This window comes from Bufo bufo, chromosome 2 (assembly GCF_905171765.1).
Source record: "Bufo bufo chromosome 2, aBufBuf1.1, whole genome shotgun sequence".
Classification (NCBI taxonomy): Eukaryota; Metazoa; Chordata; class Amphibia; order Anura; family Bufonidae; genus Bufo; species Bufo bufo.
In genome coordinates, this window is record NC_053390.1 from 328,321,891 (window position 1) to 328,347,114 (window position 25,224).

At 40.9% G+C, this 25,224-nt stretch overlaps 1 protein-coding gene across 1 annotated transcript in view; it reads left to right on the forward strand.

Annotated features, from left to right (window-relative positions):
- The window catches only part of LOC120990858 (G-protein coupled receptor 54-like), a 229,475-nt gene that overhangs the window by 189,644 nt on the left and 14,607 nt on the right, over window positions 1–25,224 (forward strand). Inside the window, exon 4 of the mRNA XM_040419742.1 lies at window positions 24,610–24,848. Coding sequence (XP_040275676.1) covers window positions 24,610–24,848 — 239 coding nt within the window. The remainder of the gene's footprint in view (window positions 1–24,609; window positions 24,849–25,224) is intronic.

Below are 25,224 nucleotides of genomic sequence, written 5' to 3' on the forward strand. Positions count from 1 at the left end.
TCAGATCTCATATCAGGAACTCACATAAGACCTCTATATCAGGAACTCACATAAGACCTGCAAAATTGATTCCTGTACATAACAAGTATAAACAGCTAAACTACAAGTTGACTTGGACACTCTGAGTGTTTGGGCATCAACTTGGCAAATATGGATAAATGTAAATATGGATAAATGTAAAGTTATTCATCTTGGTAGTAATAATCTACATGAATCATATGTCCTAAGGAAGTAACACTGGGAGAGTCCACTTGTAGATTTGGATTTGGGTGTCCTTGTACAGTAGATCATAGACTAAACAACAACAACATGCAATGTCAATTAGCTGCTTCTAAGGCTAGCAGGATATTGTCATGTATTAAAACGTGCATGGACTGGCAGGACAGAGATGTGATATACCACATAAAAAAAACTGGAATCGGCGGTTTAGTTCTGGGCACCAGACCATAGAATCAATGCCCTGGAGCTGGAACATGTACAAAGGAGAGCGAGGTTAAATTGATAAGGGCTTGGAGGGTCTTAGTTATTAGGAAAGATTAAAATAATGAATGCATTTTTTCGCCCAAAAAGACTCTTTTTTTATTTTGGGGAAATGCCCTGCGTCTTATGGGGTGAATATGAGCTTTTCTATTATGGAAGCGCTCATATAGTACCGGAGGAAGCGGGTGACGGCTCTGTACTCACCGTTTCCTGGTCCTCGGCTGTTGGCTTGTGCAGTGTTTGCGCACAGCGTGAGGGCGCTCTGCGACCTCCTGCTGTGCGCGCCAGTTCACAGCACAGCTGACAGCAGGAGGAAGAAGATCACAGGCGGCGAGGAGCGGTGTCCAGGAGCAGGAGAGGTGTTTTTTTTATTTTAGGCTGCTGGGGGCTAATCTGAGCAATGGGGGTGATGAGAGGCATAATAGCTGATAATGGGGGGCTGATGACAGCATAATGGGGGGTTGATGAGAGGGCATAAGGGATGATAATGGGGGGCTGATGAGAGTCCTATGGGCTGATATGGGGCAGATGAGAGGCATGGGGCTCTTATCTGAGGTCTGATTGGGGGTCGGATCTGAGATATTATTGGGGTCTTATTAACATTGGGTTCTGATTGGGGCTGTCAGCTGAGATCAGATTAATATTGGGGGTCTGATTGGTGGTCTGACCTGAGATGTAATGAAAAATTATTTTTTTCTATTGTCCTCCTCTAAAACTTAGGTGCGTCTTATGGGTCGATGCGTTTTATAGGGTGAAAAATACCGTACATCTATTTAGTCTTGAGGAGAGGTGTTTTTTAAAAGGGGGGGGGGTTAGTGGTTGGGGGTACGGACCAACCTATACATATATATAAATGGGCCTGTACAAAAATAAGGTGAAAAGCTGTTCATGTAAAATCACCTCAAAAGACAAGGGGCACTGACTCCAAAGAAAAAGCTCAGTCTCCAAAAACATCAAGGTTTCGTTATTGTGAAAACTTTGAATCTGTGGAATAGTGTACCTCAGATGAGGTCATAGCAGGAACAGTTAGATAGTTTTAGGGTAGTTTTAAAAAGGGCTTAGATGAATTATTATTTAAAGTAAGTGACAATTAGGTGTTAACCGCGAATATTCGGAACTACGAATATTTATCGCGAATATCGCAACTTCGATAATTCGCTAATATTTTTAATATAGTGCTATATATTAGTTTTTCGAATATTCGTCTTTTTTTTTTTACTCGAAAAAATCGGCAAGGTAATGATCGCGTAATTTACTAATTTTATGTGATCAATACAGGCGTGGGTCAAAAACTAATATATAGCACTATAGAATATAGTGCTATATATTCGTTTTTTTTTAGAATATTCGTCATTTTTTTCCATCTGAAGTATGATTATAAATTGTAATAATTTTTTAAGACAAATATAGAGCCATATAGAAATCTGTAGGTATTTATATAGATAGATTTTTTCATCTATTGTTCATTCACTTTGCATTTTGTCAATTGATTAACCCTTACTGACCAAGCATTTTTCTTCCTTTTTTCATACGGTTCCAAGAGCTATACCTTTTTTTTATTTTTCTGTGTATATAGCTTTATAAAGGGTTATTTTTTGCGGGACAAGTTGTAGTTTTTACTGGCGCCATTTTGGGGTACACATAACTTTCTGCTTAACTTGTATTAACTCTTTCTGGGAGGGAGATGGGAAAAACTGCAATACTGCAACTGAGTTTTTACGTTATAAATTTTACGGCGTTCATTTATTTCTATAAATAACATAATGTATTTTTACTCTGGGTCAGTACGACTTGCAGTGATACCAAATATATATAGTTTTTTTACGTTTTACAACTTTTTTGCTGTAAACCCCTTTTTTTTAAAGAAAAAAATGTTTTTGCATTGCCGCTTCCCAAGACCCATAACTTTTATTTTTCTTTCTATGGAGTCTTGTGAGGGCTTGATTTTTGCGGGACGACTTGTATTTTTCATTGGCTTTATTTTGGAGTAAATTGCAGTTTTTGATCGCAATCCACTATAGGGGATATTTTCCGTGATATTTATGTAGTCCGGGTTGTTACGGACATGGGACATGTTACAAAGAAATATGAACTGAACTAAAACATCATTGTATGGATCGGAACCTGAAGGACCCTCATGCACTGGAAATATTAATTGACTGGAAATGGTCGATTGGGGGTGGGAATCCCTGTATGGAACGCATATGCGTTCCAAAGATTGCAAATACAGGAACCGGAAACAGTTTCCTCAGACCGGAAGCTGTTTCCTGGAACGCATATGCGTTCCAAGGACCGGAACTGGAGATGTATCTGCACTGGCCGGAGGATCAGTAAACTGATGGATCCAAGGAACCTGAACAGTCTCTCGGTGGAACGCATATGCGTTCCAACAACAGGAAGTAAGGCCAGTCCGGAAACATAGTGACTCACCAATGAGGTGAGTGGCGCTAATGGGCAGCGCTTTAAATACAGCTGCAGCATGGTTAGTAGATCGCCTACCAGGGGAGCGGTAACTGAGGGGAGGCCTCCATGATGTAAGTTGAACCTACTTTAGCTCCTTAATGAATTGATGTAACCATAGTTCTTTTATGAACTGGGTGTGACTCTGTATATGCATCTGTGGTGATCCTGTCCTTTAATTTTAGGTGTGGGTCTTATCAAGACTCTCTCACAGTGAGACAACAGGAACGCTGTCTGTGGGGTGTATCATACCTTCTAACTGTAGTGTACACTGTACAATAACGGACTTTTGCTTATAATAGTGTTGGATATCATATTGATTTGGTGTATGATCATTTTTGCCAACAGGAGGCGGAGCACACCCTCTTTTTGCCTCCAGGAGTTGGACCAAGGCACCATAACCACATATGATATTGTTTGTCCTGTGATCGGTCTGGAATGGTGCCACACTATATGTGGATTGCTTTAGAACAGCACCCCCTGTATCAAATATATGTAGAGCGATATTCTGAATTTGATTATGTGACCTGCTATAAGCTAGTATATATATCTCGTTACATCAACATTGTATAGACTAATAGTGTTCTATCATACCTCTGTCACGGAACCATGACCAGACGTACAACAAGAGATAAGTGAAAATAAGAAGGCTTTATTGAAAATAAAGCTGTAAAGAAAAAGTCCAAACGAATGGCGAAACCGAGCAGAGTCTTTGAGAGGCCAGAGATCAGAACCAGAAGGGTAGTCAGACGAAGCCAGGATCAGGAAACCAGCAGGGGTAGTCAGACGAGACCAGGATCAGGAACCAGCAGGGTAGTCAGACGAAGCCAGGATCAGGAACCAGCAGGGTAGTCCAGACGAAGGCAGGATCAGGAACCAGAAGCAGCAGCAGTCTTAGAAGCATGTGAACACAGGGGGACCAAGCAAGGAACTGAAGCCACAGACCTCACTATATATATGAGCTAGGCATCCAGCTCCTCCCAGTGGGAAGGAGGAGCCGCAGGGTGGAAGGCTACAAGAAAACCCAGAAACCAAGATGGCCGCCAGCACATGTCAAACGAAGGAGAACAGCAAGAAGGTAAGACCATGACAACCTCCTGATGATCCCATAGCACTGTCTAGGGGGAACGCGTTCAGGTAACCCAGGTGTATGACTATAATGGTCAACCCTGACTATCTGTATTTCTGTGTGTGTTTGTACCTTGTTTTTGCATCCAGATAATTGTTGTACTACTGGTACTTTATTATCCTTACCTCATACCTGGGGCACTCCAGAATAATTCCTATATATACCCTTTTAGGGACATCTTAGGGGATACTAGTCTAGGAACGTGGACAGGGGGCCTCCACCATCAGGAGCCTTCCTGGCTGAGGTTTTAGGATAGGGGTAGATATAGGGATAATCCACTCCTGTACCCCAGGTGCATTACCTAGTCTCTGATGTAATCTATCAGTCACATACCATGTATGTATATTTTTTGTTTTTTGCATAGAAGGTCAATTGGGATCTCTGCTGGAAATTACTCAGGGCTGGTCTGGGGCCTACATGAGACCCCAGCCAGCCTTCACACACATCGGAACCCGCGATCACATTTTCAGGGTGCCGATCGGAGACAGAGGGAGTCCGCTCCCTCTGTCAGCACTTTACATGCGTCAGGCGCCATTGCCCGCTGCATGTAAAGTGTTGAACAGCCCGGATCGGCACTCCTGTCGGTACAGGCTGTTAGAGCAGGGTCGCGGCTCTCGTGTGAGAGCTGGGACTCCGCTCCCCGCTGCATGGGCGACCCATGCAGCGCTTAGACTGGGCCGCAGTAAAAAAGGGGGGCGGCTCCAGCCTAAGGCCCCTTAGTTACCGCTGTAAAAAGGCGTATGGGTGGTTACTAATGGGTTAAACTAAACTATTAACACTTATTTTTGAAAGCAATCTGACTTTGCAGTATTTTTTCCACACCTGCCTAAACCTTTGCACAGTACTGAATATGAGCAGAAACGACATAACAGGGCATCTAGCTAGACACCTAGGACTGTAACTTCAGAATCATTAATAGGGACAATTCCCATGTCACAGCTGTGGGGATATAGATGAAGTTAGAATGTTGAATTGTTGTGCCTCTCATGAATAGCATAGTCTATTTTATAGATATGTATAGATGATGCCTTAAATGGGGAAGCTTTTTTGTTGCTATTCATAAGAGTAAAGCCTTCAAATCTCTAGCAACCTACAGCACCATTACTATTGAAATGATGAGCTGCATTTTCATGAATATTTATTGAAGATATAAAAGTGTTGACCTCCATTTTGTGGCAATAGTTGTACATTAATGTATATTGTAGATGAAATGTGGTCTGTGAGATTTTCTATTCTCATCTACTGCATCATACTCTTTCCTATAATTGTGGTACTAGACTACTACAATTATGGTCTATTCTCAGCTTTATGAAATATACTTTAAGAAAATAATTGGATACATTTATATGTGTAAGATGTTTATACTGTGGGAAAATTGTTTGGAATTGTACTTGTTGGTCCGTAATTTCACATGTCATTACATTCCATTTCAACGGGAACTCATTACTTTGCCAACTATAAGTTATATGTACATATTTCTTTTACTTTCAAAATAGCTGCTTGGCCATTGACAAAACAATATGAACATTTCACAACAGACCTAGAGCTGACTAGACAGCTAAAATCTAAAGTTCTGGAAGACTGATCTGGATAAACGCCCATTCATTCAACAGCTATACACCGATTCACCAATAATAATAGCAGTATGTGACCCCCTGCAATTATAACAGGGTTATATGGTTTAAAAAAATCAGGTTGAATCTGCCCCCTTGCGTCATGTGACATTTGACATGACACAAAGGTGAAGGTCACCACTGTGGCCAGCTGGTTGGCTGCAACAGAAGTTTACATCCTGGGAGCTGAGCGGCAGAAGCAGAGGCCGGGGAAGAAGGAGTCGGGAGCCAGCACAAGGAAGTAGGTCTGTCATGGTAGGTAGGGGGGGGGGTGGGGGTTGCCAAGCCCCTCCCCTAATGGTGCACCACCCTTTCATCTGTACACTATTCCATAGCAGCAACTCATTACCTATCTCTTAAAAAGTTATCCTACCATACCCACAAAGACTGAACATGATTTGAAAACAAATGTTCAACAAATACTTTGCTCGCTCTATGACAGCAGGATTACACACCCCTCTCCAACATTTCTCAGAACACCTCTGACCACAAGACCATCCATTTCAAAAAATCCCGAAAGCAAAAAAAAGTATATGTTTCATCAATGAACTACACTCTCCCAATTTTATACGATCCAAGTTATTCCGACCAGCATGAATGAGCAAAACCACGAAACTGGCTGCTGAATTCCACTATCTTTGGAGAACTCGCAACCAACAAAGGCCTCTGATCCATTCAAGGGAACATCGGCCCACCTCAATACCCAGGTCCAAACCACATGGATAAATGGCAGCTCTCCTTTCTGCCCAGAAATGTATGAGTGGCCTATCAGCCATACTATATTTGTGAGCATGAAGGGCCTGAAATAGTCTGATTTCCATTGCCCAAGGCACTTAACCCCCTCATCACCAATCCACTCACATCTGCAAATAGTAGATGCACTGATTCAAAATTATTGTGTCCCAAATTCCACAAGATACAAACCCCACTCCTGAGGGCATGATTTAAAGACAGCACTAAACTGGAAATGCTTAGGCCTCTTTCACACAAGTCTCAGGGTCTGTTCAGGAAAAAAAACTGACGGTTCTGCATGCAAGTTCAGTCAGTTTTGTCTGCGTTGTGTTTAGTGTTTTAGTTTTTTTCTGTGGGTGCAATTTTTTATGAAAAAAATGAAGAATAACAATCTACATCTTCTAACAACCATTAGTGAAAAACGCATTGCATCTGGATTGTATCCAGATGCAATACATTTTTACTGAAGCCCCACTCACTTCTATGGAACCAGAGCTGCGTGAAAAACTCAAAATATAGAACATGCTGCGATTTTTCCTGAACGCAGGAATGATGTTCTCAGACCCATTGAAATGAATGGGTCAGGACTATTCTTTTCAATTGGTCTGTGTACATGGGCGTAAATTTTTCACCACATTTCTTTTGTCGGGGAATGTTCTAGCATGTTTTATACTCTGCATTTTTCATGCAGCTCAGATTCCAGAGAAGTAAATGGGGCTTGCGTGAAAAATGGATTGTGTTTTTCACTGATGTTTGCTAGGAGATGTCGAGTGTTATTTTTATTAATTTTTTCTCGTGTGTGAAAACCGCATCCAAAACTGATAGCACCCCGCGTGGAAAAAACTGAAACACTTAAAGCAATCGAAGAAAAGAGTGACTGAACTTGCCTGCAAAACATCAGTTTTTTTCCTGAACAGATTCTGAGAATCCGTATCGCCCAATTATTTCTAAGTAATTACTGTATACTGTATATGCCATACAGAAAAACGGACCGGAAAACGGGATGGAACTGGAAACATTACTGAAACAAAAAACGGAAAAACTGATCTGTTAAAAACGGCACGCAAAACACTGAAAAAGCCATACGGTCGTGTGAACAAGCCCTAAAACTGTGAATAAGGCCTCATGCACACGACCGTATGGCTTTTTCAGTGTTTTGCGGTCCGTTTTTCACGGATCCGTTGTTCCGTTTTTTGTTTCCGTTGTGTTTCCGTTTTTTCCGTTCTGTTTTTCCGTATGGCATATACATTATACAGTAATTACATAGATAAAATTGGGCTGGGCATAACATTTTCAATAGATGGTTCAGCAAAAAACGGAACGGAAACGGAAGACATACAGATGCATTTCCGTATGTGTTCAGTTTTTTTTGCGGACCCATTGACTTGAATAGAGCCAAGCACTGTTATTTGCGGACAAGAATAGGACATGTTCTATCTTTTCACGGTACGGAAATACGGAAATACTGAAACGGAATGCACACGGAGACACTTCATTTTTTTTTGCTGAACCATTGAAATGAATGGTTCAGTATATGTACCGCATACTGAACTACAAAAACGGCCAGTATACTGAACGCAAAATACTGTCGTGTGCATGAGCCCTAAACCAAATATTCATTTACAAACAATGTAAAACCAGAGAACTAACCGACATGTTATCTGTCCACAAAACTATCTCCCTATTTGCAATCCTGTCTCCCCACAACTCAACCAGTACCACAATTGGAAACATTTTAAGTTAACACCCACTGTTGCCAAAGACAAACAGGTTTAACTTTACACGCAAAAATTGTGAAACCCAACAACACCTGCATCTGATTCAAAGTGACCTTATTTACCCCAACAAACTGATCAACTGTTATCACCAAACAAGCCAGTTTATCCTGCGGTAACAAAAAACTTTCTGCACTGTCTCAATTCTATACAAAGAAAGGATAAACATGTGACTGGGCCTTTCTTCTTTTCTTCAGACAAATGGACACCAATCTGATGCATCAGCAAACTGAAAGAGTACAAATAGCCATAGATTGGCGAATCCTTAGTGCCGACAAATAAGAAGTCATTCAAATAATGACTCACTGATGGGATGCCGTTTTCAAAATGAACTAACCACTCTAAGGGTCCATTCACACGTCTGCAATTTCGTTCCGCATTTTGCTGAACGGAATTGTGGACCCATTCATTTCTATGGGGCAGCACGATGTGCTGCCCGGATCCGGAATTGCGGATCCGCACTTCCGGGTCCGCAATTCCGATCCCGAAAAAAATATAACATGTCCTATTCTTGTCCGCAATTGCGGACAAGAAAAGGCATTTTCTATGAGAATGCCGGCGATGTGCGGTCCGCAAAATGCGGAACGCACATTGCCGATGTCCGTGTTTTGCGGATCCACGGATAAACAAAACACACACGGACGTGTGAATGGACCCTAAAAGGAACTGAATAACTCAAAATAGGAAAATCTAAAAATATTTGAAAACCCCTATTAATACATAATTAATTGATTATAATTGATTATAATATACCTTGATAGTTCAACACAGTAATAATCAGAGCGTGGACAGGTTTATCACGAGGCGGGACTATAAGGCTAGGTCTACACGACGACATTTGTCCGCGCGACATTTTTGTTGCACTAATGTCGCGCGACAATTTTTATAATGGCAGTCTATGGTGTCGCACTGCAACATGCAACATGCTTGCGACTGCGACGCAATAGTCGCAGAAAATCCTTCGAGATGGATTCGTAATCACTAATAGTCAATGCAGTACAATACAGATGTATTGTGCTGCATTGAAAAAGGATCAGACCCTATAATGTTGAAGTCCCATAATGGGATAAAAAAAAAGCTAAATAAAAGTGTTTTTAACAAAAAAAATTAAGTTTCAATTAGAAAAAAGCCCCTTTCCCACAAAAAGACATATAAAATTGGGAAAAAAAAGAAGAAGAAAAACAGACATATTAGGTATCGCCACGTCTGTAACAACCTGCTGTAAAAAAAAATCACATGATTCACCCCGTCTGGTCAACACCGTAAATTTTTTTTAATAAAACTGTGCTAAAAAAGCCAATATTTTTGTCACCCTTCTCACAAAAGGTGTAAAACCAAGCGATCAAAAAGTTATATGTACCCAAAAATAATACCAATCAAACCGTTATCTAATCCCACAAAAATGAGACCCTACATAAGACAATCGGCCAAAAAATAAAAAAGATATGGCTTTCAGAAAATCACATAAAAACATGATTGTTTTTCTTTTAAAAATGCTTTTATTGTGTAAAACCAAAATAAATATAATAGAATAGACAAATTATGTATCGGTACGTCCTTAACAAATTGTTTTATAAAAATATGATTTACCCTGTCATGTGAAAACCATAAAAAAAATAAAAATAAAAACCATGCACAAAAATAAAATTTTTGTCACTATCCATCACAAAAAGTGTAATACCAAATGATCAAAAAGTAGTATGTACTCCAAAATAGTACCAATCAAACCATCACCTTATTCCACAAAAATTAAGCTCCTACATATGATAAAATGCCTGTAAAATAAAAATAATATGACTTTCAGAAAAAGGAGACACAAAAACATGATTTTCTTAAAAAATGCTTTATTATGTAAAACTGAAACAAAAGAAAAAGAAAAGTAGACATATTTGATATTGTCGTTTCCATAATAGCATGCTCTATAAAAATAGCACATGATCTAACCTGTGAGGTGAACTCCATAAAAAACTTTAAAAAAAACTGTGCCAGAACAGGCATTTTTGGTTACCTTACCTCACAAAAAGCGTAATAAAAAGCAATCAAAATCCATATACACCACAAAATAGTACCAATAAAAGTGTCACCTTATCCTATAATTTCCAAAATTGTGTCCCTTTTTTGGAGTTTCTACTCCAGGGGTGCATCCCAGTGAAATCTGCCCTCCAAAATCCATATGGCGTTCCTTTCCTTCTGTGCCCTGCCGTGTGCCCATACAGCAGTTTACGACCACATGTGGGGTGTTTCTGTAAACTGCAGAATCGGGGTAATAAATATTGTTTTTTTTAGCTGTTAACCCTTGATGTGTTACATGAAAATAATATAAATGAGTTAAAATGGAGAATATGTCAAAAAAGTGAAACGCAAAAAATGTAATCTCCTTTTTTCCTTTAATTCTTGTGGAACACCTAAAGTGTTAACAATGTTAATAAATTCTGTTTTGAATAACTTGAGGGGTGTAGTTTCTACAATGAGGTCATTTATGGGTGGTTTCCACTATGTAAGCCCCACAAAGTGACTTCATAACTGAAGTGGTCCTTAAAAAAGTGGGTTTCCAAAATGTTCTTAAAAATTAAAAAATGTGCTTCTAAAATTCTAAGCCTTATAAGATCCTAAAAAATAAAATTACATTTACAAAATGATGCAAACATGAAAATGGACATATGGACAATGTAAAGTAATAACTCTTTTATTATGTATCACTATCTGCCTTAAACGCAGAGAAATTTAAATTTTTTTAATTGCTAACTTTTCCAAATTTTTTGTAAATTTGGGATTTTTTAATTAATAAATTAAGGTGAATTATATCAACTTAAATTTTTCACTATCATAAAGTAAGATGTATCGCGAGAAAACAATCTCAGAATAGTTTGGATAAGTAAAAGCATTCTGAAGTTATTACCACATAAAGTGACACATGTCAAGTTTCCAAAAAATGGCCTGGTCCTTAAGGTGTTAATGGTTGTGATCTAGTGTCCAGGGTTGTGGGACCAACATTACTGTCCCTACAATGTCCCTGGGACTCACCCTGCCTACAGGCAGACCACCCACCCCAAAAGGGGTGACCCCACCTCTTGGTGGCTAAACCCTTGCTGATGCCTGTCCAAGCCCTGTTAGTAGAATGTTGTCCCAAAAATGAAGATTGTAAAGTCCTGACGCTGCGTTTCCCCAGTAAGACAACTGGTTCCTCAGGGGACAAAAATTCAGGATATGAGAGAACAAAATCAGCAGCAGTCCTATAGTTTTGACCACAAGCCTGTATCTCATCTCACAAAAAACAAAAAAGCCCTATGATAAGGGATATAATTGAGAAGCTGAGAGCTCAGATGTGGGCTACTGGATGCAAGGCATCTGTAGTAGATCAAAATAAGGTGCCTTAGATAGGTTCAGTCCTCCTAGGCTCCTCGCCATAACTTCCTGTAACAGTGAAAGAATCTAAAATATGCATAGACATGATAAGCCCACTCAAGAATATCTACTCCCTCCTGTGAAACTAAAGAGAGATAGCTCAGATGAATAGAGTATTAATTATCTTGAAACCGCTGTAGTTGTGTAAAGAACTGCCGCTGTGGAACGCAAATACGTTCCACATGCCGGCCGGAAGTCGGAACAAGTGTTTCTTCCACCAGTGGAATGCACATGCTCTCCAACGCCCAAACGGAAGAAGGAACAATTGTCCCTATGCGCTCCAACCACTGAGAGACAAGCCCTAGTCTAGGGCACCACCTCCTACTTTGTCATTGTAATGCAAATGCATTCGAACATGCGATCAGCTGATTTAATAAAAGGATTTTTAAAGAAAACCACTGTGTGATGGGGCCAATCTTATTAATTAAGAGGTAATTAAAAAATATTAATGAATAAACATATTATATGTCTTGGATTGTACACTAAGTGATTTTTCAAAGATATATTCAGCATTCTATATAGCTTAATCAAAAAGGTGGTATATGAATTACGATCATTATTATATCAAAACAGGTGTGTAATTCCTTCAATCAGGCTAATGCATATATATTACATGTAGTAATGAGAACTAAAATGAATGAAGGGAATGATAAAACTGATAATGGAGTGGGATAGAGGACTATTAGTAATTATGAGCCCAACAAATAAGGGGGAAATTCAATATAAGTGTCCAAAGAGAATATAAACACTTTAATGATCGAAATCAATGAATTGATATATTGGTGTCTTCATGATCCAATAGTAAGCCACCAATATGGTGAGGGTATAAAAACCAAAAGGAAATGTCACTGGACTAGAGGGGGAGTTTAAAGGAAACAACTGATGGAGAGCTGTTCATTGAGGCCCTCTGGACACATTGTGCCTCTCTTTGTAAGATCTTTTTATTCCAGTCACCTTTACAGGGAGAGGGATTGAAAACTTCAATTACCTGGAATCTAAGATCTTTTGAGTTTCTCTTATGGTATTGAAGAACATGGTTGGCTATTGAGGTATCTCTTTTGTGGTTGATATCCCCCAGATGATCTCCAATCCTTCTCCTCAGTTCGCGTTTAGTTTTTCCTACATAATTGTAAGGACAGCTACATGTGATTAGATAGACTACCCCTGATGTCTTGCAAATGGAGTAGTCCCACATTTTATATATCTTTTTTTTCATAACACTTTTGAAAGACTTAGACACATTAATGAAGGGGCATGCTATGCAGCCTCCACATTTAAAGGTCCCCAATAGTTTGCAGTCAAGCCATGTTCCAGTGGGTTTGGGTTTTGTATACATGCAATGGACTAGACGGTCCTTAATAGATCTCCCTCTCTGAAAAGTAACCAATGGATAAGGGGTAAGAATGTCTATCAGATCTTGGTCTGTCCGAAGGATATCCCAATGTTTTCTAAGGATTTAATGCACATTATGAAATGTCCCTATGATAGTAATGGGATTTTTTGACTTAGCTACTCTTTGGGGTTTAAGAAGTTGCCTTCTATCTAGTGCCAGAGAATGTTTAAAGGGCTTCTGTCACCCCACTAAACAGTTTTTTTTTTTTTTGTGTACTTATAATCCCTATACTGCGATTTATCCATACATAATGTGATTAATCATTTTGGTTCAGTAGATTCTGCTAAAAACTGACTTTTATAATATGTAAATTACCTGTCTACCAGCAAGTAGGGCGGCTACTTGCTGGTAGCAGCCGCATCCTCCTATCATAATGACGCCCCCTCCGCATGTTGATTGACAGGGCCAGCAGACGGGATGTTTCTCTGGCTGGCCCTGTCTGCTATCAAGATCTCGCGCCTGCACCGTAACGGTATTCAATCGGCGCAGGCGCTCTGAGAGGCAGACGCTCGCTCGGCCGCTCCATCCTCAATGTGCCTGCGCCGATGACGTCACATCTACACCCGGCGCAGGCGCACTGAGGGTGGAGCGGCCAAGCGAGCGTCCTCCTCTCAGTGCGCCTGCGCCGACTGAAGACAGGTATGGCGCAGGCGCCAGATTTTGAATGCAAACAGAAAGATCCCGTTCGATGGCCCTGTCAATCAACATGCGGAGGGGGAGTCATTATGATAGGAGGATGCAGCTGCTACAAGCAAGTAGCCGCCCTACTTGCTGGTAGACAGGTAATTTACATATTATAAAAGTACGTTTTTAGCAGAATCTACTGAACCAAAATAATTAATCACATTATGTATGGATAAATGGCAGTATAGGGATTATAAGTACACAAAAAAAAAAAAAAAAAGTTTAGTGGGGTGACAGAAGCCCTTTAAAGTTGACCATAGACCGTTGACCATTGACCCAGACAGGTATGATAGATTATGTATCAACCAAAATTCCCCTGCCTTCTTCTTAGTGACACCCTCAAGTGGGGGAAACAGTGTCAACAGTGACACCCTCAATGGAGGAAACGTAGTTTACTAAACTGACCAGCCATCTGACCCCACTCTATCTCCTTTAAAACTTCTCCTTCACCAGACTGACATTATAGTGAACTGAATGTAAATTGTCACACAAATTCAATACTTTACAATGCTCATGTGGATTATAAAAAAAAAGTCTCTAACAAGGATTGCTTCCTGTTTCCTGGGATAGGACAATTGCTGTAGCATGCTGACTTTTATGAGTGTTCTTTCCAACACTGGTTTAGCCAGGCTTGGGAGACCGTTTTGGCCAGCAGAAACAAGGCATTTGTCTAAAAAAGGGGAGAACTGTGAAAGAAATATTTGTACTTAGTATTTTTATATTATTGTAAAATGTATTTATATGCAGTGTTGTCAGACACTTCCTGTGAATTTAGTATCCAGTCATATGAAATGTTGGAATAAAGACAAATGCAGGTAATATTTAAAGGTATCATTATTATTATTATTTATTACATTATACTCATTTTGAGCTAAAAATATATGTTTTTTAATTTGGTCTTTATTAACCACCTCAGCCCCCAGTGCTTAAACACCCTGAAAGACCAGGCCACTTTTTACACTTCTGACCTACACTACTTTCACCGTTTATTGCTCGGTCATGCAACTTACCACCCAAATGAATTTTACCTTTCTTCTCACTAATAGAGCTTTCATTTGGTGGTATTTCATTGCTGCTGACATTTTAACTTTTTTTGTTATTAATCGAAATTTAACGATTTTTTTGCAAAAAAATGACATTTTTTCACTTTCAGTTGTAAAATTTTGCAAAAAAAATGACATCCATATATAAATTTTGCTCTAAATTTATTTTTCTACATGTCTTTGATAAAAAAAAAATGTTTGGGTAAAAAAAAAATGGTTTGGGTAAAAGTTATAGCGTTTACAAACTATGGTACAAAAATGTGAATTTCCGCTTTTTGAAGCAGCTCTGACTTTCTGAGCACCTGTCATGTTTCCTGAGGTTCTACAATGCCCAGACAGTACAAACACCCCACAAATGACCCCATTTCAGAAAGTACACACCCTAAGGTATTCGCTGATGGGCATAGTGAGTTCATAGAACTTTATTTTTTGTCACAAGTTAGCGGAAAATGATGATTTTTTTTTTTTTTTCTTACAAAGTCTCATATTCCACTAACTTGTGACAAAAAATAAAAAGTTCTATAAACACTGCGGTGGGGCGGGCGTGGGTGAACGCACGTGTGGGCGACAGATCAGGCCTGATCGGGCAAACACTGCGTTTTGGGTGGAGGGCGAGCTAAGGTGACACTAATACTATTATAGATCTGACCGTGATCAGTTTTGATCACTTACAGCAGGGGTGTCAAACTCAAATTCATCGGGGGCCGCATCAGCAGTTTGGTCCCCCTCAAAGGGCCGGTCCCGGCCTGACCTGCAAGCGCTGACTGGGGTCACATAGCATTATACTGATTTATGATGCTATGTAACCCTTACAGTTCTGGAACGTGTTGGATAACACTGACATAATGCTGTCAGTGTTATCCAACACATTCCAGAACTGTAAGGGTTACCGTATTTTTCGCCCTATAAGACGCACCGGCCCATAAGACGCACCTAGATTTTTGAGGAGGAAAATAAGAAAGAAAAAAATTTGAACCAAAAGGTGTGCTTTTGGTGGGTTTTGAACTAATTGTGGTCTGTGGATGGCACTGTTATGGGGGATCTGTGGATGACGCACTGTTATGGGGGATCTGTGGGTGACACTTATGGGGATCTGTGGGTGACACTTATGGGGGATCTGTGGGTGACACTTATGGGGGATCTGTGGGTGACACTTATGGGGGATCTGTGGGTGACGCACTGTTATGGGGGATCTGTGGATGACACTTATGGGGGATCTGTGGGTGACACTTATGGGGGATCTGTGGTGACACTTATGGGGGATCTGTGGTGACACTTATGGGGGATCTGTGAGTGACACTTATGGGGGATCTGTGGGTGACACTTATGGGGGATCTGTGGGTGACGCTTATGGGGGATCTGTGGTGACACTTATGGGGGATCTGTGGTGACACTTATGGGGGATCTGTGGTGACACTTATGGGGGATCTGTGGTGACACTTATGGGGGATCTGTGGTGACACTTATGGGGATCTGTGGGTGACACTTATGGGGGATCTGTGTGTGACAGTTATGGGGGATCTGTGGGTGACACTTATGGGGGATCTGTGGGTGACACTTATGGGGGATCTGTGTATGACAGTTATGGGGGATCTGTGGGTGACACTTATGGGGGATCTGTGTATGACAGTTATGGGGGGGATCTGTGTATGACACATATATAGCATTTTATGCTATGTGTCATCCACAGATCCCCTCCATAAGTGTCCCTGTAGTGTGAATGACCCCCAATACACGGGCTAGGGGCCGGCATCTGCTTTTATAAAGACAGCGGGGCCCGTGCAGTGACTGTATTCTACTACACGGGCCCCGCTCACTGTATAATCCTATGTCTAATAGTTAATTGTAATTGTATGTAATCGCATAAGGAGCGCTGTGTATTACGGTACTTACAACTACAAGCGCTCGCCGCTCGGTAGGTAGCAGAGAGGAGGCAGGCCAGGAGGACAGGCGCTGGCAGCGTGAGTCATACGTCACGCGCCTGCTTCATTCATAAAGTGGGCGGCGCAGGCGCGTGACGTATGACTCACACTGCCAGCGCCCGTCCTCCTGGCCTGCCTCCTCTCGGCGAGCGCTTGTAGTTGTAAGTACCGGTAATACACAGCGCTCCTTATGCGATACACCCGATACAGGAGCCGGGAGGAGCGGGGGCCGCCTGCGGCTACGCGGGCCACATGACGAGGTCTGGCGGGCCGGATTCGGCCCGCGGGCCTTGTGTTTGACACCCGTGACTTACAGATACTATAAAAGTACAAATGCTGATTAGCGATACGCTAAACAGCGAATAAGTGACTGCGGTGCGGTGGGCTGGGCGCTAACTCACGCTAAACTACCTAACCAAGGGGGCCTAAACTATCCCTAAAACCTAACAGCCAATACTAGTGAAAAAAAAAAAAGTGACAGTTTACACTGATCACTTTTTTTCCTTTCACTAGTGATTGAAAGGGGCGATCAAAGGGGTGATCAAAGGGTTAATTGGGGTGCAGGGGGGTGATCTGGGGCTAAGGTGTAGTGTTTGGTGTACTCACAGTTCAGTCTGCTCCTCTGCTGGATCCAACTGACGAAAAGGACCAGCAGAGGAGCAGACAAGCCATATAACAGATCATATTTACTAATATGATCTGTTATATGACTTGTGATTGGATTTTTTGAAAATCGCCAGCCTGCCAGCCAATGATCGTTGCTGGCAGGCTGGTGACGAACTTGTTCTTTTAATTTTGCCGTCCCGCGATGCGCATGCGCGGGCCGGCTTTGAGCGAAATCTTGCGTCTCGCTAGATGACGCGTATATGCGTGATTGTGCGCAGCGCTGCCACCTCCGGAACTCGAATCTGCGTTAGGCGGTCCGGAGGTGGTTAACATTTTTAGCACCACATCCACAACACACCTTTCTCTGTACTACAGGCTGGGCCATTTATATGGATACACCTTAATAAAATGGGAATGGTTGGCGATATTAACTTCCTGTTTGTGGAACATTAGTATATGTGAGGGGGGAAACTTTTCAAGATGGGTGGTGACTATGGCGGCCATTTTGAAGTCGGCCATTTTGAATCCAACTTTTGTTTTTTTAATAGGAAGAGGGTCATGTGACACATCAAACTTATTGGGAATTTCACAAGAAAAACAATGGTGTGCTTGGTTTTAACGTAACTTTATTCTTTCATGAGTTATTTACAAGTTTCTGACCACTTATAAAATGTGTTTAATGTGCTGCCCATTGTGTTGGATTGTCAATGCAACCCTCTTCTCCCACTCTTCACACACTGATAGCAACACCGCAGGAGAAATGCTAGCACAGGCTTCCAGTATCTGTAGTTTCAGGTGCTGCACATCTCATATCTTCACAGCATAGACAATTGCCTTCAGATGACGCCAAAGATAAAAGTCTAAGGGGGTCAGATCGGGAGACCTTAGGGGCCATTCAACTGGCCCACGACGACCAATCCACTTTCCAGGAAACTGTTCATCTAGGAATGCTCGGACCTGACACCCATAATGTGGTGGTGCACCATCTTGCTGGAAAAACTCAGGGAACGTGCCAGCTTCAGTGCATAAAGAGGGAAACACATCATCATGTAGCAATTTCGCATATCCAGTGGCCTTGAGGTTTCCATTGATTAAGAATGGCCCCACTATCTTTGTACCCCATATACCACACCATACCATCAATTTTTTTGTTCCAACAGTCTTGGAGGGATCTATCCAATGTGGGTTAGTGTCAGACCAATAGCGGTGGTTTTGTTTGTTAACTTCACCATTCACATAAAAGTTTGCCTCATCACTGAACAAAATCTTCTGCGTAAACTAAGGGTCCTGTTCCAATTTTTGTTTTGCCCATTCTGCAAATTCAGTGCGCCGATCTGGGTCATCCTCGTTGAGATGCTGCAGTAGCTGGAGTTTGTAAGGGTGCCATTTGTGAGTAGCTAATATCCGCCGAAGGGATGTTCGACTAATGCCACTCTCCAGTGACATGCGGTGAGTGCTACGCTGTGGGCTCTTGCTGAATGAAGCTAGGACAGCCACTGATGTTTCTTCATTAGAGACAGATTTCCTGCGTCCACATTTTCGCAAATCCAACACTGAACCAGTTTCACGAAACTTAGCAAGCAGTTTGCTAACTTTAGCATGGGAGATGGGTGGTCTCGTAGGGTGTCTTGCATTGAAATCTGCTGCAATGACCCTGTTACTGCGTTCACCAGATATCAACACAATTTCTATCCGCTCCTCACGTGTTAACCTCGGCGACATGTCAATGGCTGTAAACAAAGAGAAACTTGTAAATAACTCATGAAAGAATAAAGTTACGTTAAAACCAAGCACACCATTGTTTTTCATGTGAAATTCCCAATAAGTTTGATGTGTCACATGACCCTCTTCCTATTGAAAAAACAAAAGTTGGATTCAAAATGGCCGACTTTAAAATGGCTGCCATGGTCACCACCCATCTTGAAAAGTTTCCCCCCCTCACATATACTAATGTGCCACAAACAGGAAGTTAATATCACCAACCATTCCCATTTTATTAAGGTGTATCCATATAAATGGCCCACCCTGTAGATTTTCTACACTGTGGTCCATCAGGCAGCTCATCTGATGGCTCCTTATCTATCATCTCTAACCGTGTAAACATTCATCTCTGACATTATAGACATTCATTATAGCTCTATTCTTATCTTACTCATAAGAAAGTGGCTTAAATAAGTATTTATGACTAGTGTTGAGCGCAAATATTCGAATTACGAATATTTATGTTGAATATTGCAACTTCGAGAATTCGCGAATATTTCGAATATAGTGCTATATATTCGCTATATCGAATATTGCCATTTTTTTATATCTGAAAACATGATTCCTCCCTGCTTTTTGCTTGTGGGCCAATGAGTCATTGGCCCACAAGCAACTTAAGCAGGGAGGAATCATGACTTTAGATGGGAAAAATGACGAATATTCTAAAAAACTAATATATAACACTATATCGAATATATTCGTATTTTAGAATATTCGATTTTTTTTTTCAATCTGCACAGTTGTTCTACTTCGGCATACTCGTCCCCATCACCATGGGAACGCCTGGGGGGTAGAATATACCATCGGATCTGAGTTTTCACGATCTCAGTGAGATCGTGAAAACTCAGGTCCGATGGTATATTCTAACCCCCGGGCGTTCCCATGGTGATGGGGACGCTTGCCTGGGGGTTAGAATATACCATCGGATCTGAGTTTTCACGATCTCAGTGAGATCGTGAAAACTTACATCCGATGGTATATTCTAACCCCCAGGCGTTCCCTAAAACAAGAATATATAGCAATATAGTGAAGGGACATATTAATAAAGGGACATATTAATAAAGTAAAGTCAATTCCTCGGGAGGAGGTGAAAAAATCATGCCCCAAGAAAAGTCCTAATCGAATATCATTTGTATCCACATACAATGAGGACAGTTCAAAGGTGGAACAAATCATTAGGAGGCACTGGGGTAAACTACAGAGTGGGTACACTAATATGTTGGCTTTTAAAGAGGCCCCATTGATGTCTTATAGAAGGACACGAAACATTAAAGATAGAGTCCTGAGGACCAAAAACAATGGCAGTTATCCCTGCCTGAATTGTGTAAATTGATGCAAAAGGGAAGGAATTTGTACACCCAGCAACAGGAGAAAAATGTATAATTAGACATTACCTTACCTGCGATTCTTCGTGGGTGATTTATGTCTTGTGGTGCCCCTGCAAGCTGCTGTATGTGGGGGAGACAACCACAGACGTAAAGACACATCTGAACAATCACAGGTTCAGTATTAGAAATGAGAGGAAAGACCTCCCGGTATCTAAACATTTTAGTGAGTATAAACACAAAGAACAGGAACTTAGATTTATGATACTTGATCATGTTGCTATGCCAAAGAGGGGGGGAGACAGGGTGTCCCTCCTAAAGAAATGTGAACTTAGGTGGATCCATCGCTTGGACACACTTAAACCTAAAGGGTTAAACATAGAATTTCGGGTGACCTTAGGAATGATTAACTGAGGTATGTAGTGGGTGGCCCACAATGTGCCGCGACCCAGGTGTCTGGCGACATTGGAGTCATTGTATATGATACATTATGATATAAGGATTGTGCAACTTATGTATGATATATTTTTATATTCCACAGTTACTCATTGAGAGTTGTGGACACCTGTGGGAGAGATCGCTTACCCAGGTTTTATCCATTTCAGTTACCTTATAATATTAATCGTTACCATTATTACAGAGAGACTTTAATATGTGAGCAATTGTATGCAAATGCTTATGTGTCAAGTATACCGGGAAGTATTCTGGGGGGTGGTATAGGTTATGGTTAATACTATATTTAGTCCTCAATATAATATAGGTAACGATTATAATGATTTTATAACTTAGGCGGGTGTCATTACAATGTTTTTACTATTGCCTTTAGTGAATACAGCGCTTGGATGTGTGGATCTAATATAGATAATGTTAGGTGACACGGAGGTATTGCGTGATGTAATACTGGTAATTGACCAGGTTTCCACATATGGCAACTTTGGTGCTCCTTTGGTGTTTGCCCTGTTATACACATAGTGCACAGGGCAGGAGGCTGAGTCAAACATTCGCACGTTGCGACATTGGCCCGCCCCGAGTGTCGGGTTTATGATGCACTGCGGTGCAATGGCAGCGCAGGCATAGTAAGCAGAGAGACACGCCGAGTTAGGGGAACGCTCCATCTTTGACATAGCGCTGTAAGAGCATGTTGCGATATTGGCCCATGTTGCGATGGCAGCGCAGGCGTAGTAAGCAGAGAGACACGTCGGGATGGGGAAACGCTCCATCTTTGATATAGCACTGTGAGAGCATAAGGTAACTGAAATTGTTGGATTCATGTGAATTGTGGTTTTTCTTACAGGTGTGAATTGTGTATGAGCAAGCCATGGATGTTTTTACCACTATCACAATTTGGGGAAACACGAGTATATATTATATGGAGCACTATGAAATTGAAGAGAATCAGGAAATGTGATGCACTATACCTGAGGGTATTAGATGGCTGCTACACCATGAATTGTCACAAGAGAATGAATTGTTTTTTATGGAATTTTTATATGCACCAGTATGGAATTATTTAGGAAATTAGCACAGATTACTTCCTGAAATGTTTCTATATATGCACAGTCACTTTATTGTGTGTTTCACTTGGCTTGATAATGGCTCTGTGAGAGAGCTGAAACATTGCCTGTATCAACATGTGTTGAATAAATATCACATTTTTCACTTTTTACTCAAGGAGTGCTGCGTTAGGCCTCTTTCACATGACCGTTTTTTTCCCCCCGTTTACGGGCCGTTTTTTGCGGTCCGTATACGGTCCGTATACGGAACCATTGATTTCAATGGTTCCGCAAAAAAAGCGGAATGTACTCCGTATGCATTCCGTTTCCGTATTTCCGTTTTTCCGTTCCGTTTTAACATAGAACATGTCCTATATTTGGCCGCAAATCACGTTACGTGGCTCTATTAAAGTCTATGGGTCCGCAAAAAAAACGGAATGCATACGGAAGTGCATCCGTATGTCTTCCGTATCCGTTCAGTTTTTTGCGGATCCATCTATTGAAAATGTTATGCCCAGCCCAATTTTTTCTATGAAATTACTGTATACTGTATTTGCCATACGGAAAAACGGAACGGAAAAACGGAACGGAAACGGAAACACAACGGAAACAAAAAACGGAACAACGGATCCGTTTAAAATGAACCGCAAAACACTGAAAAAGCCATACTGTCGTGTGAAAGAGGCCTTACATTTATTTGGATAGCAATATAGTGAATATTTGAAAAAACTAATGTAGAGCAATTTAGCTAATATAGTGCTATAATCTTCTTTGTCTAATAGTTGTAATTTTTTTTCTCATCTGGGCAGCACGATGGCTCTGTGGTTAGCACTGGTGCCTTACAGCGCTGGAGTCCTAGGTTCGAATCCGACCAAGGATAACATCTACATGGAGTTTGCGTGGGTTTCCTCCCACACTCCAAAGACATACTGATAGGGAACTTAGATTGTGAGCACCATTGGGGACAGTTGGATGATAATGTCTGTAGAGTGCTTCAGAATATAGGAGCGCTATATAGGTGCATAAAATAAATAAAATCTGAAGTTCAGATTGGAAAAAAATTACGACTATTAAAAAAAAAAAAGATTATAGCGCTAAATTGCTTTATATTAGTTTTTTCGAATATTCGCTATATTGCTATACAGTATATTCTTGTTTTAGAATATTACGAATATTCTGAAAAACGAATATAGCACTATATTAGCTATATTGCTCTATATATTAGTTTTTTTAGAATATTCGTCATTTTTTTCATGATTCCTCCCTGCTTAAGTAACTTAAGCAGAGAGGAATCATGACTTCAGATGGAAAAAAATGACGAATATTTTAAAAAACGAATATATAGCACTATATTCTATAGTGCTATATATTCGTTTTTGACCCACGCCTGTATTGATCGCATAATATTCGCATATAACGCGATCATTACCTTGCCGATTTTTCAAGTAAAAAAGTGTTGAATATAACGAATATTCGAATTTGCGAATATTCAACGAATATTCTACAAAATATTTGCAAAATATCGCGAATTCGAATATGACCCCTGCGGCTCATCACTATTTATGACTTTTTAGTAATTTAGAGATAAGGTGTATTAGGTGACTGCTACAAAGTAAAAGTGAAAGTATGATTCACACAGCTAGACAGTTGACCCTTTGTGACAGAACGGCTGAATATTTTTAATAATGACCAATTAAAAAAACTAATTTTAGCCCAAAATGAGTAAAATGCTATCATAAAAAATTGCTCCCAAAAGTGTACACAGCCTTTGATTGCATATGCGTGCAATGAGTAGTATCTCTCTAAATCCATAACACATTGTAGTTGCCTACTACCGTGTTTCCCCGAAAATAAGACATCCCCCAAAAATAAGACCTACTTCCAGTTTTGCCTCTCGCTGTAATATAAGGCATCCCCCCGAAAATAAGACCTCCCCGATAATAAGGCCTCCCCGATAATAAGGCCCCGCCAGAATATAAGGCCCCTGACGCTACCGTAGGGCGTCTGAATCCTCTGGACTGCAGCGGCGGCTGCCGCCGCGCAGCTCACTGATTGGCCGCAGCGCATCCAGAGCTGTTCAGGCAGTGCGAGGTCTCTTTAAATCAGAGAGCCTGCGCTGCCGCCAGGAGAAGCTGCCGCCTGCTGCTCGCTCTGCCCTGACGGAATCTGGCTGACTCGCGATTAGACAGTGAGTTGCGCGTTGCAGGAGCTGGGCACATTGTGTGGAATCTGGCTGGCACGGACACACAGGGGTGACTGAGGTGGTGGTGGTGGGGGGGAAATGTTTGATAAAGTAGTGGGGGATGTCTGGTGAAGGTGGGAGGGGGGAGAGAGACTAAATAATCCACTGTCCACTGGCACAGGGGCGTGGGATCACTTAAAATGACAAAGGGGGATCAGAGGTGGGAATCAAAATGACACAGGAGGAGCAGAAGGGGGTACTAAAATGGTAATCCCCCTCCCCTCTGATTCTCTTGTGCCATTTTGATTCCCCCCTCTGATCCCCATGTGTCATGGAAAATAAGACATCCCCTGAAAATAAGACCTAGCGCATTTTTGGGAGCAAAAATTAATATAAGACACTGTCTTATTTTCGGGGAAACAGGGTAGTTGTATGAGAAATGTAAAGTGCAAAGGCGGGGAAAAAATAATATATAACTTTCATCATACATACAGTATAGGATGTAAACAAGCAACAATAGAAATAGAAGAGACTATATGTAAAGAAATCACTTGCTGTCACATACTTATAAGCATAATTACATTTTCCTTTATCAATTATTTACAGGCTCCTTTGTTTTATCTATTCCTTGTGCAATGTACCAAAAACTGAGTACTGGGTACTGGTACGGACCACAGACCTACTGCATAGAAGCCTTTCCAACCACTGCACATCAAAAAGCATTCACCTTATATACATTTTTAGCAGTATACCTCTTGCCACTGCTAACGATTAGTGTATGCTATGCTTTCATGCTGAAAAGGATGAGCAGACCTGTTGTGGAGCCCATTGACAATAACTATCAGGTAACATAAGAAAATATGGACAATGAAAAAGCGTATATTGATGCTAATCAGTCACATGTATAGCAGATTCAGCTTAATTTCACACAAGTTACCATACACCGTTATTATGTATAATATATTCGCTTATATTGCTCAAAATATATATCACACTTACATTAGCAATGTGTGAAGGCACCAACTGAATTAAAAATGTCATTTATGTATTAATAATAAAAGAACGACATCTATAAAAAAAATACAGTCTATGTTGCAACAGAATAGTCATGGCACTGCTGCAAAAGGAGATTTCTCTTACGCTATAGTGTACTGAAGCTACCAGTTCAAAGATGTCCTGTGGCTCCTCACATTTTCATGATATATTTGTGACTAAAGTACC